The sequence below is a fragment of the Dipteris shenzhenensis genome, chromosome 25 (assembly GCF_047967505.1).
Source record: "Dipteris shenzhenensis isolate YYH24624 ecotype China chromosome 25, Dip_SZ_1.0, whole genome shotgun sequence".
Taxonomy (NCBI): Eukaryota; Viridiplantae; Streptophyta; class Polypodiopsida; order Gleicheniales; family Dipteridaceae; genus Dipteris; species Dipteris shenzhenensis.
Window position 1 is genome coordinate 49721240 of NC_141620.1, and position 14303 is coordinate 49735542.

At 46.4% G+C, this 14303-nt stretch overlaps 1 protein-coding gene across 4 annotated transcripts in view; it reads left to right on the plus strand.

Annotated features, from left to right (window-relative positions):
• Positions 1-14303, plus strand: part of LOC147886011 (uncharacterized) — a 112176-nt gene that overhangs the window by 11016 nt on the left and 86857 nt on the right. For all 4 annotated transcript variants that reach the window (XR_015543438.1, XM_087396531.1, XM_087396533.1 and 1 more), the window contains exon 3: positions 1486-1552. Coding sequence is in view for 3 of the 4 variants with exons in the window: in XM_087396531.1 (XP_087252657.1) it covers positions 1486-1552 (67 nt within the window). In the remaining variant the exon portion in view is untranslated. The remainder of the gene's footprint in view (positions 1-1485; positions 1553-14303) is intronic.

Sequence of the window (14303 nt, forward strand, 5' to 3'; positions counted from 1 at the left end):
CATCTTACACACTTCTCGATGCTCAGGGGTCCCTTTCTCGCCACACTTAAAGCATAAGTTTGCTTTCTTCCTGACGTCCATTATGGCCCTGGTATGCTGCTGAATTGCTGATTTTTCATTTCCAGCAGTAGGCTTGGTTCCTGGCTTGGCATCTGATGGCATGTATGGCTTAGCATAGGGCATCTTACTCCCTGAAACAGTAGAAAACCGTGGAAAAGGTGCTGCTGTAGATTTCCTATCATTCCAATCAGTCACCTTAGGCTTCTTCTCAGCTCATTTGCATCCCTGTATGCGCATATTTGGGCTCAAACACGTCTGCCAATTGGGCTGCACGCTCAATTGTTTGAGGGTTATGTGCCTGCACATCTACAGCTAGGGAAGGACTCAATCCCTGGATGAAAAGCAGCAACTGTCTAGCCTCATGGTCTACCTGGATGGGAGACGGGTAGTGACGCTTTCCTTCATGAGGCCATATGACATGGAGATCATTTGGTCAAGGTATAGAGATGAGATCATGAGTCCCAATCAGAGTCCATCTAGAGGGCAATCATTGATCTTGTTCAAAAGCGTGGACCAGCAGGCCTCAAGGAGGTGACACAGCCAAGACAGATCCACAAGTGCATAGACCTCCCACATATGAGGCTTGGAGATCTTTCCTCCATGTTTGCTGCTCCGGGGACATAGCCAACTAGGGTGACAATAGCACTTGTTCAGCGGACGGCCACTGCGAGGCAGCCACATAGGACCACACATACAGATCGACCGTAGCACTCTATTATGGGCTTTATCTCCAAGCAACATCGACCTCTTCAGAGCCTTTGTTAGCTGATACCCTTTGATCCCTCAGGCATCATACAGAGGACTGTCATAGTGACGCCATGTTGTGTATCTATGTTTGTTTCCATGGGTTTTAGATATTAGAATTTTTTTTGGATGTGGATGCCCGATTAGTGGCCCCACCCTTTAGGTTTTTCTTAATGTATCTGGTAGTCTCCTAGAACCCTTCGGTCTTTTGAAAACTTTAACAGACTTCTTTCTTTCTTTCTTTCTACGATATCTATAGAGCTGCAATATTTAGTTGGTGATGGATTGTTGGGTTTCCAGTGGACAGCAATGTCTCACATCAACCCTCCTCTATTTCGCAGTCGCCTCCCCATTTTCAGATGTCCACCTTGTTTGTCTTTCTTGCTAGACAAATGAATTGGTTTGCGTTCTTTTGTACGTTGTGTGTTGGTTTGCTTTGTTTGTACCATAGTGAGGATTGTATATCAAAGGCATTCCATAATCTTTTGACATGAGATTGTAAGTTTTTATGACAGCTTGGAAGTTTCTTGCTTATTAAGTCATTTTTAGATTTTAATCTATTCTGTCTTTTCTTAAGCTAAGTTTGATATGGTTGTGTGTGTGTGTGTGTATGAGAGAGAGAGAGAGAGAGAGAGAGAGAGAGATTTTGACTTTGACTAAGGTTTCAATTGAGTTTTGTAGATGGGTGGAAACTTTTGGAAGCCTATGGAGAGTTTTACAAGCTCATGGCCATTGGCAATTTTTCATGGTTCTTAAAGAATCACCTCCCTCTCATGTCTATTTACATAGGGACTGTCAAAGCTTAATGTTTTTCTCTAGCTGAAAACACCTTGCAATGTGTCAATATTTATGACTTTAAAAGAGTGCATCACATAATTGGAATCAGCACTGGATGTTTGCAAAAATATGCATTAATAAGCATATCCTACATAGGATAAGTAGCTGCAATTAAATTCAAATGTATTGCGGATTTGGTGTTCTAGTTGTTTTTCTTAGTTTATGGTTTTTTTTGTTGCTTGGTGTTTTGTAAATCATGGATCTATTATTGTTTGTTTTTTTCATTCCAATTCATATCCTTCTTGACAAGTGGCAGAAATATACCTTTGATGATATGGACATCTCAAGCTATTTTTCACCACGATAGCTTGATATGTCTCTTGCCCATTAAGCCCCTAGCGACCAATGTGAGACTTTATGGGTAAGTGAGATTTAAGAGTGAATCGAATGCCAACCCTCCATGTCCACACCCCTCACCAGATGGTGTGATTTCCCTTGTGAGGCTAGGGTCGGATGTGCCTATGTAACCTCTAATTTCTCTTATAATTGGCACCGAGGTCAAGTTAGACTCTCTCTTGGAGGTAGAGGGTTGGTAGTGAATGAGATCTTACTAGCTTCGTGTGGGTGCTTTCAAAGAGGATGCATAGGCCAGCTAGAGGAGGTAGATCTAGAACTTCCTACATGCAAGCCCTCACGAGACTTGGAACATCTAGGCTAGGGTAGCGTGGCAGATGATGATACTTCTCTACATGAAGGGGGGCCGTGGGACTATTGGTTTAGACATGCAGAGTTTTTGCCTTCTAGGCAAGCTCCTTCCTGACAAGCTATCATGTAGGGCTTGACACTAGGGATGGAGCCTCGGAAGCAACTTTTACTAACTGGTATTCTTAGAAATACTTGGCAATTTTGGGGGTCCATGGAAGCCCTTGTTAAATGGGATCTTTGTGGACACCATTCTCACAAGGAAGGCCTCACCTCTGATTAAGAGCATTAAGGAGAATCTATCAGTATCCACAAATTTCAAGATTCACATGGGGAGATGCTGAGACCTTGTCTATGCATTCGATGGGCACAGTAGGAAGGACTACAGAACTTTTGGGGCATGGAGCAAGTGGGCATAGATGCATCTAGAGCAGAAATTACTATCTGACATGGTCCATATAGGTAATAATTTGGAATGAGACATCCCTGGGAGGGGTCTCACCGTAAACTTTGCTAGGATAATGCTGTGTAAAGTATATCTCTTCGCTCAGATCATGTGAGGTAGCATTGTGTCTTGGACTCTCTCAAAACCAGTCCACTCATCTTCTTTGAGGTCTACTATCCAAAAAGCGCCTGCGTAGATGACGGTTGGTACAGTGAGAGAATCAAGGAGGACTGATGATGTGTTCGCTTATTATAAGTGTGCATGGAAATACAAACTCTCCCCAATCTGGACAATGAAGTCTGCCCTCTAGTTAAACATACTTCTGTTTGTGGTCGTATGGTAAACTTAGGGCCTATGAAAGTGCATCCTAAGCATAAATACTCCTCTACCACAAGTGTGAAAGCCTCATGCTGAAGTTGTGTTGACGATCATATCCTAGATTTGACTCAAATCGACTCGTCTCGGCTCTCCCAAAAGGATTGCAAAGCCATCAAATGCATTTTCAGTTCCCTCTGCTGTGTCGGAGACCAGCATGACATCATCAGCTTATAGCACCGAAGATACCGGAGAGTGCATGCTCATGGATTCGGTGTGAGTGCGGCTAGCATTGAAGCTATGTATCCATCCAACACCTCTAGTTAGTAGAACACATTTCAGAGTATCAATGAATGCTTGGCAATATTTCTTAATGATTCGAGCTAGTAGGTATGGTAGATTGTGCTGGAATTGACTCTCAACCTTCTAGCGTGTCCACAAGCTGGCTCTGTTGGAATAGAGTTGGTCCCCTCCCCACCTCTGAGCCCCCAAATGAGGAGTGCATCGGGGGGATGGACCATAGGACAATAGATAGAATCATGGGGCTGCCACATGGGGAGCACATGGGATACCTGGCAGTTGGAAGCCTCCTTGGTGGACTGGAAGACCGTGGGTATGCCACGTGGCCATTGGAGAGGTTGCAGCCTGATTGTGCAGTAAATCCAGTGAGAAGGGGGGCGCATACGTGGCAGATGACGTCACTAACAGTACAGAACAGGTGCAGTGACATCAGCAGCTGTACGGAGGTGTCTTGCGGGCTGTATGGACCTGGAACGTGGGCTGGAAGAAGCCTGACAGAGGCAGAATTGTCTGGAGCAGGATTGTGCCTGCATGGGGCAAGGAAAAGGGCATGTTTGGGGTCGGTATAGGGCTGGTCAGGCCTGGGCCAGTGGCAGCCTGCCACGTGGCCAGGCTGGGTCAGCCAGCCCTCAAAAGGTGTGCCCCCCAAAGGGGTTTTATAGGCTGTTACTGGTTCGGCCAGTAGGGGATTGCTGGTCGGCCAGAATCCCCCTGCTGGGTTGGTCAGTTCAAGGGGGATTTGTGCCCTATATAAGGGGGCCATTTGGGCCTCCATTGGTATCGCTTGGAGCAGCAGTCCAAGAGCAGGAAGGAGCAGCAGGAGGACCATCCTCGAGCCTATACACAGGAGGTGAAGGAGACCTACAAGGGCTGCAGCCTTAGCTCAAGGTGCCCACCTAGGCTGGCTTTCCGGACAGCAAGGTGAAAGGGATCATTGGACCGAGAGTCTACACAAGCTCAGAGGAGCATGCGAGCTCAGAGATCTAGAGGTGCCAGGCATATAGTAGGATGACATTTTTGGTAAGATTGGAGGACCACAATTTGGTGGGACGTCGCATCTCCTTTTGTATTGTGTCCAGTTTGTGGACGGACGCAAATGTGTAATTGCTGCTTCTATATTTGTCTTGTTTGCATTGTCTATTCTGACTTGCACCCACACATAATTGGTTGTGAAGTACACACAGTGTATGAAGTTTGATTCCATAGTGAAATGCTTCCTCGTGTAATTCCTGGGCCATTGTTAGTCTTCCGCTGTGGGATACCCTCTGGTGAGATTTAATTTTCTAACAGGCTCATCAATGTAAACGCCAAAGAGGATGGAGGGGAGGGGACACCCGTGCTTCTTCCCAATGGTGCTGCTCACCTCTTCTGGCAACCCCTTGTGTAATGTGCACTCTGCTTCCTTATGCAAAGCGATGAATGCCCAAATAATGGTGTGTGCAATACGCAAGGCATCAAAGTGATGCAATGGGTTGAATCGAAGGCCTTTTGAAAATCCATAGAGCCCATTATACTCTCCGCACCAACCAATCTATCTGCAGCTTGTCTTTGTAAGCTGTGAGCGCTTTGGCCATGAACTTCCTTGGGATAAACCTACTCTCCACACCATCTCAGCCATCCGACGATCCTTGTTTTGTGAACAATCTTTCCATTGGTGAGGTTGAAGGCATCCAAAGCACAAGCCTTCTCTCCTCGCTTTCTCTTTTTCCTCTGGGGTTAAAGAAGATTTCTACCAATCTCGGGCTGCCATTGGAGTTACTTTTCTTTTAGTTGGTTTAGAAGGAGTCTCAGCTAGCTTTGCCTGCTTGGCTTGGCCACTAGGTTGTGAGACACTCCCTTTGCTAATTCACTTCTTCTAAAACCCACTTTTCTTTGGGCACTCATACGGAGTCCCAGCTGCACAAACCCGCTTAATCTGTTCCCTTTGGCATCCTCATAGTTCAAGGTTGTGGCAATTTCTTCATCTAGAGTGTTCGTGTACTTAGCCCGAGTTTCCATCTTGATCCTATCATTCAGTCCAAAAACAAAATCCTTTACTTCTATTGCCTGAGGACGAGGTTCATAAGAAATGTTTCCTAAATTCTTTCTTGAACCCCTCCCAAGTAGTGGATGCCACTCCATCTCTTTGTTGTTTAACCCACCATCTATCTGCTGCCTCATTAAACATATGTGTGGCCTCATGTATTTCCTTCATGTCATTCCTGATTTCACAAATGGCGAAAGCCTCTTCACATTTGTGCAACTAGGCCTCTATGACATCAGAACTACGGTCAACCATCCGACTGCAATACTTTTCTGGTCTATACTTGGCAATATTAGGTATCTTAGCCCTTCTAGGCTCAACGGTATGAACACTAGTTTCAGGCTCCATTGGAGCTTTTTCTTTGTTCTCCCGGGATGGTCTAGTAGACATGCTATGAACCATTTTTCTAAGTTCGGTTTGCCCTAAGTTTGCTTGCAGTTGTTGACCGCCTCCTAGCCACGCAAGCCTCCCCATGCCCAAAAAGAGCCGGCTGGGATTATGGGAAGGGTCTCTCAAATCCTTCTTATATCCCAAGATCCCTTCATGATCCCATTGTATATGGGATTTCTCCCTTTTATATCCACGTGTCACCTGCGCATCTAGGGGCCTCAATATCCCTCTAATTCTCACATGTTACCAAGGTTCCACCATGAAGGGGGTTAGGACCCATACCTTCCAACAGATGGCACTACGTCTATCCACCTAGCCAAATCTTTGGTCTAGCAAGCTCGATTTTCACGTCTCTCACGCGTATTCTTCTTGCATGCTATACACGAAGCCCACGAATCCCTAGATTGTTCTACATGCCACATGTCACATGTCACATGCCTAGGGCCATTCTTTGGTGCACCATTTACCCATCTCTTGGAGTACCATTTAATTCCATTTGCCGCTTGGCAATTACACATTTTGGTGCACCTAGGTCCCTGACCTTTAGAACAGTCTACTTATGCCAATTTGCCCTCACCAAGGACCTTGACATTGATTCCTTTAACTAGATAGTTGAAGTACAATGAAATATAATACGAAAGTTGGTTCTCCAAAGGAAAATGTCCACTGACCCTTCCAAGGTCATGTTATCTTGGCTTGAGCATAACAGTTGAAGGCTGATATTTCACCCCCATTAATTTCGTTGTGATCTTGCATTTTGGCATCTATGGTCTTGAGCTCTTTACTTAACTCTATCAAGGCATCTTGATGTTTTTAAATTTCAGATTGTATTGTCTCCAATTGGTCTGAAATATCAGCTTTTGAGTTTTTGTATGTTTCATCATTTGCATCCTTATGGTGCCCGACGGGGGGATAGGAGAGAAACAAAGAAAGAAAGATATATTAATGTATGTAGGAGGCCTCGCGAGCCTATGAGACAAAGAAACAAACCAAAAGGATACCTCATACAAACTAGTGCGGGCTGAAGCAAAGGGCTCACTAAGGCCCTTGCTGAGTACTAAAGTGCTAATCTAGTAACAACAAAAGCAAAAATAGCATCAAAGGTGAGATGCGAAGAGCTCTCATATCTGTCTGTCGAGCTGTCTCATGGGGTGGTGGAGGACATGGTCATCTCGATCGTTATATCCGATGGGCTACGTCAAGAGTGATGCCTCATCCCAGGCGATCGCCCTTGAGGAGGGCACAGAGAGTGAGGAGGGCAGAGAGAGAGAGAGAGAGAGAGAGAGAGAGAGAGAGAGAGAGTATATTAACGTCCACTGGAGACCAAAAGGTCTATGGGACAGCAAGAAACCCTCTAGTACATTTGCTTTAGGGAGGGCACATGGCAAGGAGTGCAAACGTACCCCCCATTATTTTAGAGTACCTACATAATAGTTTGAAAGAGTAAACAGCCATACATGAGTTTAAGATTGAGAGTCTTTTGGTTTTGATTTAAACTCTCTGGTAACTGCCCATTTTCCATCCTTTCTGGCAGCCCTGACTTTAGCTAATTCTGTTGCCTTATTCTTGAGTTGAGAGAGAGAGAGAGAGAGAGAGATGTATTAACGTCTTCTAGATGCCTCGTGGAGAGAGAGAGAGAGAGAGAGAGAGAGAGAGAGAGAGAGAGAGATGTATTAACGTCTTCTAGATGCCTCGTGGGCCTATGAGACAAAGGATTACCATGTGTAACCAATACAAGCCACTGTGAGCTAAAGCAGAAAGAAAGAAAGATATATTAACATCCTCGAAAGGCCTTGCGAGCCTATGGGACAAAGTACACCAGAAAAAAGATAGCTCATACAAGTCTCATGGGGCTGAAGCAAAAGCAAAGGGAATGCTAAGGCCCTTCGCTAAGTGCTATGCTAATAGACGGAGCTCAAAAGCTGAAACCACAAAAAACTTAAATATAAGCTCAAATGTAAGCTGGGGTTTGAGACCCAGAAACCGAAACTTGGCACTGTGGTAGCTCTCCGATGTGCTGTGAAGATATCCCGGATTTGCATTTGTTGGGTTGTCTTCCGCTGTGGAGGAGGACGTGGTCTCCTTGATTGCTGGATCCGATGTGCTATGTCAAGGGTGATGCCTCATCTCTGGCGATCTCCTTTGAGGAGAGCTGAGATAGGTCGGACCTCGATCGTAGCCGACACGGATCAAACGCATAGAAGTCTGTGACTTGCCTCTGTGCTCGGTCTGCCTCAATATCTTGTGGCATGGTCATCTCTTGCTGCTCTCTGATCTGTTGCTGTAGGATCTCTTTGTGTCGTCGTCGCATCTCCATAGACTACTTGATAGACACAAATACAAGATATTTTCGCAGCTCATAGGAGAGGCACCTGGCACCAAGCTATGTATTTTGATCTTGAGTTTGAGTACTAGTTTGTTTTAGCTTATTGTTTAGTACTTAGCAAAGGGTCTTAGTGAGCCTTCATCATCAAGCCCCAGTATCTTGAGGACAGAGGTGTCTCATATGCACTAAGGATTGCTATTGGATAGATGCGAGTCTCATCACATCAGTTGAGAATTGAGGTAGGGAGAGCTATAGGTATACCCAGAGAGCAGAGGACTTGCAGATTGTGCACGATGGGGGAGGTCGAGACAAAGGAGCATTTTCTATGCGCCTGCCCAGCCTAGTATGAGATCCGAGGAATGATACCACTGCCTCTTCCAAGAGGACAGAGCTTTGGTCCACTCTTGCGACTTATCCACTTCCAACATTGGGGGGGCGTGGTCTCCGTGATCTCTAAATCTGGCTGGCCATGTCAATAGTGGCCCCTCTGATCAGGCGATCCCCCTCGAATAGGGCTGTGATGGGATGGACCTCCATCGTGCATGCCCTAGTCCGTCTTTGCATCTCGGGATGTGTCTCTCCGCGTCATTGTCTTATCCCGCTGACCCACTCAGTCCTCGTGTCATCTATCTTCTCCTCCTCAACTCCGCTCTTTCCAGGCCCCAGGGGTAGACTCAAAAGTGTAAAAATCTATAACTTGTTGTTGGCCTCGACCTAGCTCAGTCGCAGGTGCCAATGTCTCCTCCTGCTCTCTGATGCGGCGCAGCAAGGTCTCTCTATGTCATTGCATCTCCATCAAATAGAGACCATGCTAACCTGGTCCTGCAAATGAATCAGCGCATCTCCATCAAATAGAGATTGACACAAACCTGGTCTTGCAAATGAATTAGCCGAGAGAGAGCCCGAATTTGTGTCCCTCTTGAAATAAGCAATGATGTCATCCTTGGATCTCATAGTATATGGGGCAAGTACACGGGAAGTGCTCCTCTATCTCCACGTCCTCCAGGGTGCATAGTCCACAGATCCGTTGCTCTCTGGGTGTACCTGTGTTTATCCCCATCTCAATCCTCAACTGATGGGACAAGACCCGCATCTGTTTGATGGCAATCCTAAAGGCATGTGAGACTTGTTTGTCCTCGAAGTACTGGGGTCTGATAATCACTCCATCCACGATACTCTGAGGAAATGATCATGGTAGAATCGGATCTTGGTGGGGAACTCGTGGGTCCCCCCCCCCCCCCAGCCAATGGCGTGTGGAGCTGAAGTAAGTCCAACTGTATGATACGGTTGATCTCATCCCATGGAATCAGGTGGTCGGGAGCATCTAAGATGTACTAAAATGGGGGGAGACAGTCCATTTGGATGCCTTGGCTACGAAATCATTTGGATATGCTTGTGTACCAAGCCATGCTAATTCCCCTCTTAGCTAGGTGTACAGACGGCTCTAGTGCCAATCTCAGTAGTCTCCCTCTATGGAAGGCTCGAACCCTGTGGAGATAGGTGATTGTTTGGAAGATGGCATCAACCTAGAGCGGTGTCGTACCGAACTCTGCCTGCATGATCTGGTGGGGGACAGAGGGTTTGCTCCAAATCATCATTGAGCTCATCATCACCTGCAACCTCTCGAAATGCCGCCACTCAATCACGTTGATAGATCCCCCCCCCCCCCCCCCCCCAAAAAAAAAAAAGAAAAAAAAGGGTGCTGCATACATGGCCGTAGGTCTCACACCAATGTGTCGAATAGCCATCCCTTCGTTGGGGGGTCTTGGAAATGTACCTTGAAGTATAGTCTCTCTAGTTGAGCTAGAGCTCCCTGCCCTCGTGTAACTTGTGCCCTGGCTGCGTGGGTCATCATGAAGATTGGTCCTGCAAAGACTGCCCTAGGTAAGTATTGGCTAGCCTCGGTAAGGGAAGTTGTGTCGATGAAGAACTGCACGTGAGCTGTTGAAAATGATGACCTTGGTCTTCCCAGGGTTGACTATCAGATCTCTCTCTCTCTGCAAAACACCTTTTGGGCCTCTAGGTGCCTTTGTAGGCCTGCTGCTGAGGAAGATAGGAGGACCATGTCATTTGCATACAAATAGTATCGGTATCATCAGATCATCCAACAACGATCCCTTACCTCCCAGACGATCAATGAAGGTGGTAATCTCATCAATGTATAGCCCAAATAATGTTGGTGAGAGAGGGCATCCCCGCTTCACCCCTATCAAGTGTGATAGGTCTCTAGAAGCACAGACTGTCAGTCTGATTGACTCATATAAGCTCATCACTCCCCATATCATATCTCCTAGGATATGCATTTCCTTAAGTCGTCTGATCATGCAAAATCATGGAGTTTGTATCGAAGGCCTTCCAGAAGTCTACAAAACATGCATAGACTTTTTGGGATCTTGACTTCGCCTCCTCGATGACTGCATGCAAGGTGAAGATGTAGTGCCTCCGAAACCTAGCGTGTCCGAGTGTCCTCTGCCCATGTGTCTTTGTGTAGGAGCTGATCTCTCGCTCTCTAGTATTGACCCATATCTCTTGGCCAGTGTATGACTAGTCATGAGGTTACGGTAAGTCCCAGTGTCCATGGGGGGAGAGAGAGAGAGAGAGAGAGGGGGGGGGGGGAAGAGAGGGAGGGAAAGAAAGAAAGATGTGTTGCCATCTTCGGAAGGGCTCACGGGCCTATGAGACAAAGTACAATCGAAAGGTAACTCATACAAGCCACTGTGGGCTAAAGCAAAGGGCTTGCTAAGGTCATTGCTGAGTGCTATGCTGTGAAAGATCAAAACTCAAAAGTAGTACTCAAAGCTTGTACTCAAAACTAGTCCTCAAAATACTCAAAATACATAGCCTGGTGCCAGGGTGGCTCTCCTGTGGGCTGCAAAAATGTCTCATATCCGTGATTGTCGAGTCGTCTCTTGTTGTGCAGGGGGCGTGGTCTCCATGATCTTTGTATCCAGTGGGCCATGTCAAGAGTAATGCCTCGACTTGGAGGGTCCCCTCTGAGTAGAGCTGGGATGGGTTCAACCTCCATCGTGCATGCTCTGGTCAACCTCTGCATCGTGTGTGGTCTCCGTGTCCTTGGCTCCATCGCTCCGTACCATCCTCATGTCAGCCACCTCCTCCTCCTCTACTCCACTATGTCTGGGGGTTGACTTGAAAGCATAGAAGTCTATGACATGTCATTGCGCGCGGTTAGCCTCTTGTGGCACTATCACTTCCTATTGTTTGATCTGCTGCAATAAAGTCTCCTTGTGTCGTCGTATCTCCATTAGATCGAGACATGGTCATGAAAGTGGATGAGCTGGGAGAGTGGCCTAAAAGCTGTGCTCCTCTTGAAAGAGACAATGGTACCATCCTCGGATCTCATAGTAGACTTGGCAAGTGCATAAGAAGTGCTACTCTGTCTCTACCTCTGCCAGAGTGCATAGCTTGCATACCTCTGCTCCGTGGGCGTGCTTGTTGCTCTCCCTGCCTCAATCCTTAGCTGATGGGACGAGACTTGTGTGTCCTCCAGATATTGGGGTCTGACAATCACTCCATCCTCTGATGCTCTCAGGACATGGCCATGGTAGAACTGGATCTTGTTAGGGAACTCTTGTGCACACGTGCACCTCCTTCCCCCCTTACCTTGCTGCCCCAAGTCTGCGATGTGTAGAGCTGGAGTAGATCCAACCGATGATACAGTTGACCTCACCTCACGAGATTTGAGGGATGGGGCAAACAAGCTGTACTGGAAGGGGAAGGCAGTCCATCTTGATAACTTGACTATCAAAACATCTGGACATGCGTGCATACGAGGCTTTGCGAATCCCGCTCTCAGGTAGTCGTCTAGACACCTTGTGGAGATATGTCACCGTTTGAAAGATGGCATCAATCGGGAGTGGTGTCATAGTAGGCTCTACCTATATGATCTGTTGAGGAACCAAGGGATTACTCCAAATCATCCTGGATCCATAATCACCTATAGCCTCTCGAATCTCTGTCACTCGGTCGTGCAATAGGTCTCACTCCCCCAGATGGGTGTTGCATACATGAATGTCGGCCTGACCAGTGACAAGTGTGTCAAATAGCCATCTCTTCATTGAGGTCTTGGAAGTATGCTACTAAACGAGCATCAACACCCATTTTCAAAAGCTAAATGCCACATAGTCATAACAACATCAGTGATAACATCATATCAATATTATTATGGCCATCTCCATCATCACTACAACCACATGTCATCAGAGTACAAGGTGAGATCCGGTCTAGTATCACGGATGCAGCCTTCCCCCCCCCCCGAAGGATGGTGGGGGACTTGTAACATGAAATTAGAGATAGAGTGTTGTCGATTGTCCATGGGCGTGGTGTGAGAGATTGGGGAGAGAGAGAGAGCAAGAGAGTGAGAGCTTGAGAGCTGAGTTGCAATAGAAGAGTGTAAAGAGTACAACTCAAAGAGTAAGAGATAAGGTTTTGTCCTAGTGACAAAACCTTAGTAGTCACTAACCATAGTTAGTGAACTAACTGCGGTTAGGGGAAAAAACCTCTTAAAGAGGGAAAAGTGCCCCTAACTAGCTTATTAAATTACATTGGTCACTGCTGAATTATATCTATAATTACAAGGTTGATCAATCACCAAACGGATATAAGTTCAGGGCACTGCGAAATGCCTCAAACTTTTCACGTGGTAGTGCTTTGGTGAAAATATCTGCAACGTTGTCATGTGTGGACACAAAGATCATACTGATCTCTCCTGCATGCAACTTCTCTCTGACGTAGTGATAGTGAACCTCAATGTGCTTCGTGCGAGCATGAAACACTGGATTCTTTGCCATTGCAATGGCACTCTGACTATCAGTGAGAATTGGAGAAGGACCCTCCAAAGACAAATGAAGATCAGCAAATAGATGTCGCAGCCAGACACATTCAATTGTTGCTGTGAAAGCTGCCCTGTACTCAGCTTCACATGATGAGGTAGCCACTGTAGATTGGTTCTTGCTCAGCTAGGAAATGCAAGATTTACCCAAAAAGAAACAATTGCCACTAGTGGACTGCCTACTGTCATAATCACCAGCCCAATCTGAATCACTGTAGGCATGCATCTGCAAGTCACCCCCCCTGGGAAATAGCAAGCCAAAAGACTTCGTGCCCTGCAAATAACGGAAGATGCGCTTAACTGCCTGCCAATGCATAGTTTTTGGGCTGTGCATGTACCTGCTCACCTGAGATACTGCAAACTGAATATCAGGTCTAGTGTTGCAGAGATATATGAGGCATCCAACAGCCTGACTGTAAAGTGTGGCATCAACTAATTCTCCTGCATCATGCATTGTGAGTTTCAGGCCCGGCTCCATGGGAATGGCTATGGGCTTACAATCATGCATGTTAAATCTGTCCAAGAGTTTCTGCACATACTTGGACTGAGACATAACAGTGCCACGTCTCTCATGAGAGAACTGGATCCTCAAATAAAAGTGAAGCAGCCCCAAATCTGACATGTCAAAGTTGGTCTGCAAATCAGCTTTGAAATCTGCAATTTTGTCTTCATTGGACCCTGTGAGCAGTAAGTCATCGACATAAAGAAGGATGACTAAAATTTCCCCCCCATCCATCTTGATGTAGAGGGTGCTCTCAGTAGGACTACTGTGCAGCCCCTTGCTGGTCAAAAAGGCATGAATCTTGGCATACCATGCACGAGGGGCCTGTTTCAGCCCATACAAAGCTTTGTTTAGCTTGCATACCTGAAGTGCATTTGCTGTAATTTCAAAGCCTGGAGGTTGTTTGACATACACCTCTTCCAGCAAGTCTCCATTTAAGAAGGCTGTTTTTATGTCCAACTGATGAACATTCCACTCAAAATGTGCAGCCATTGCAATAACTGATCGGATGGTGGTCATCCGGGATGTAGGAGCGAATGTCTCCTCATAATCTATGCTCTTTTTCTGAGCATAGCCTTTAGCAACCAGCCTTGCCTTGTATTTGTCAATGGAGCCATCTGGCTTCCGTTTGACCTTGAAAACCCATCGTGTGCCAATGGCATGTTTACCTGGTGGCAAGTCTACAACATCCTAAGTCTGATTTTTTTCAATGGACTGCAACTCATCGTGCATGGCATTCATCCAATGCACATTGTCCTTTGCCTCTTCGAATGTGGCAGGCTCCTCCTCATCAAGAAGAGTACCTGCATATGTTGATTCCACTGAATTAGCACCTTCCATGTGCCTTGCTGCACTGCGAGTCCTGCCAGG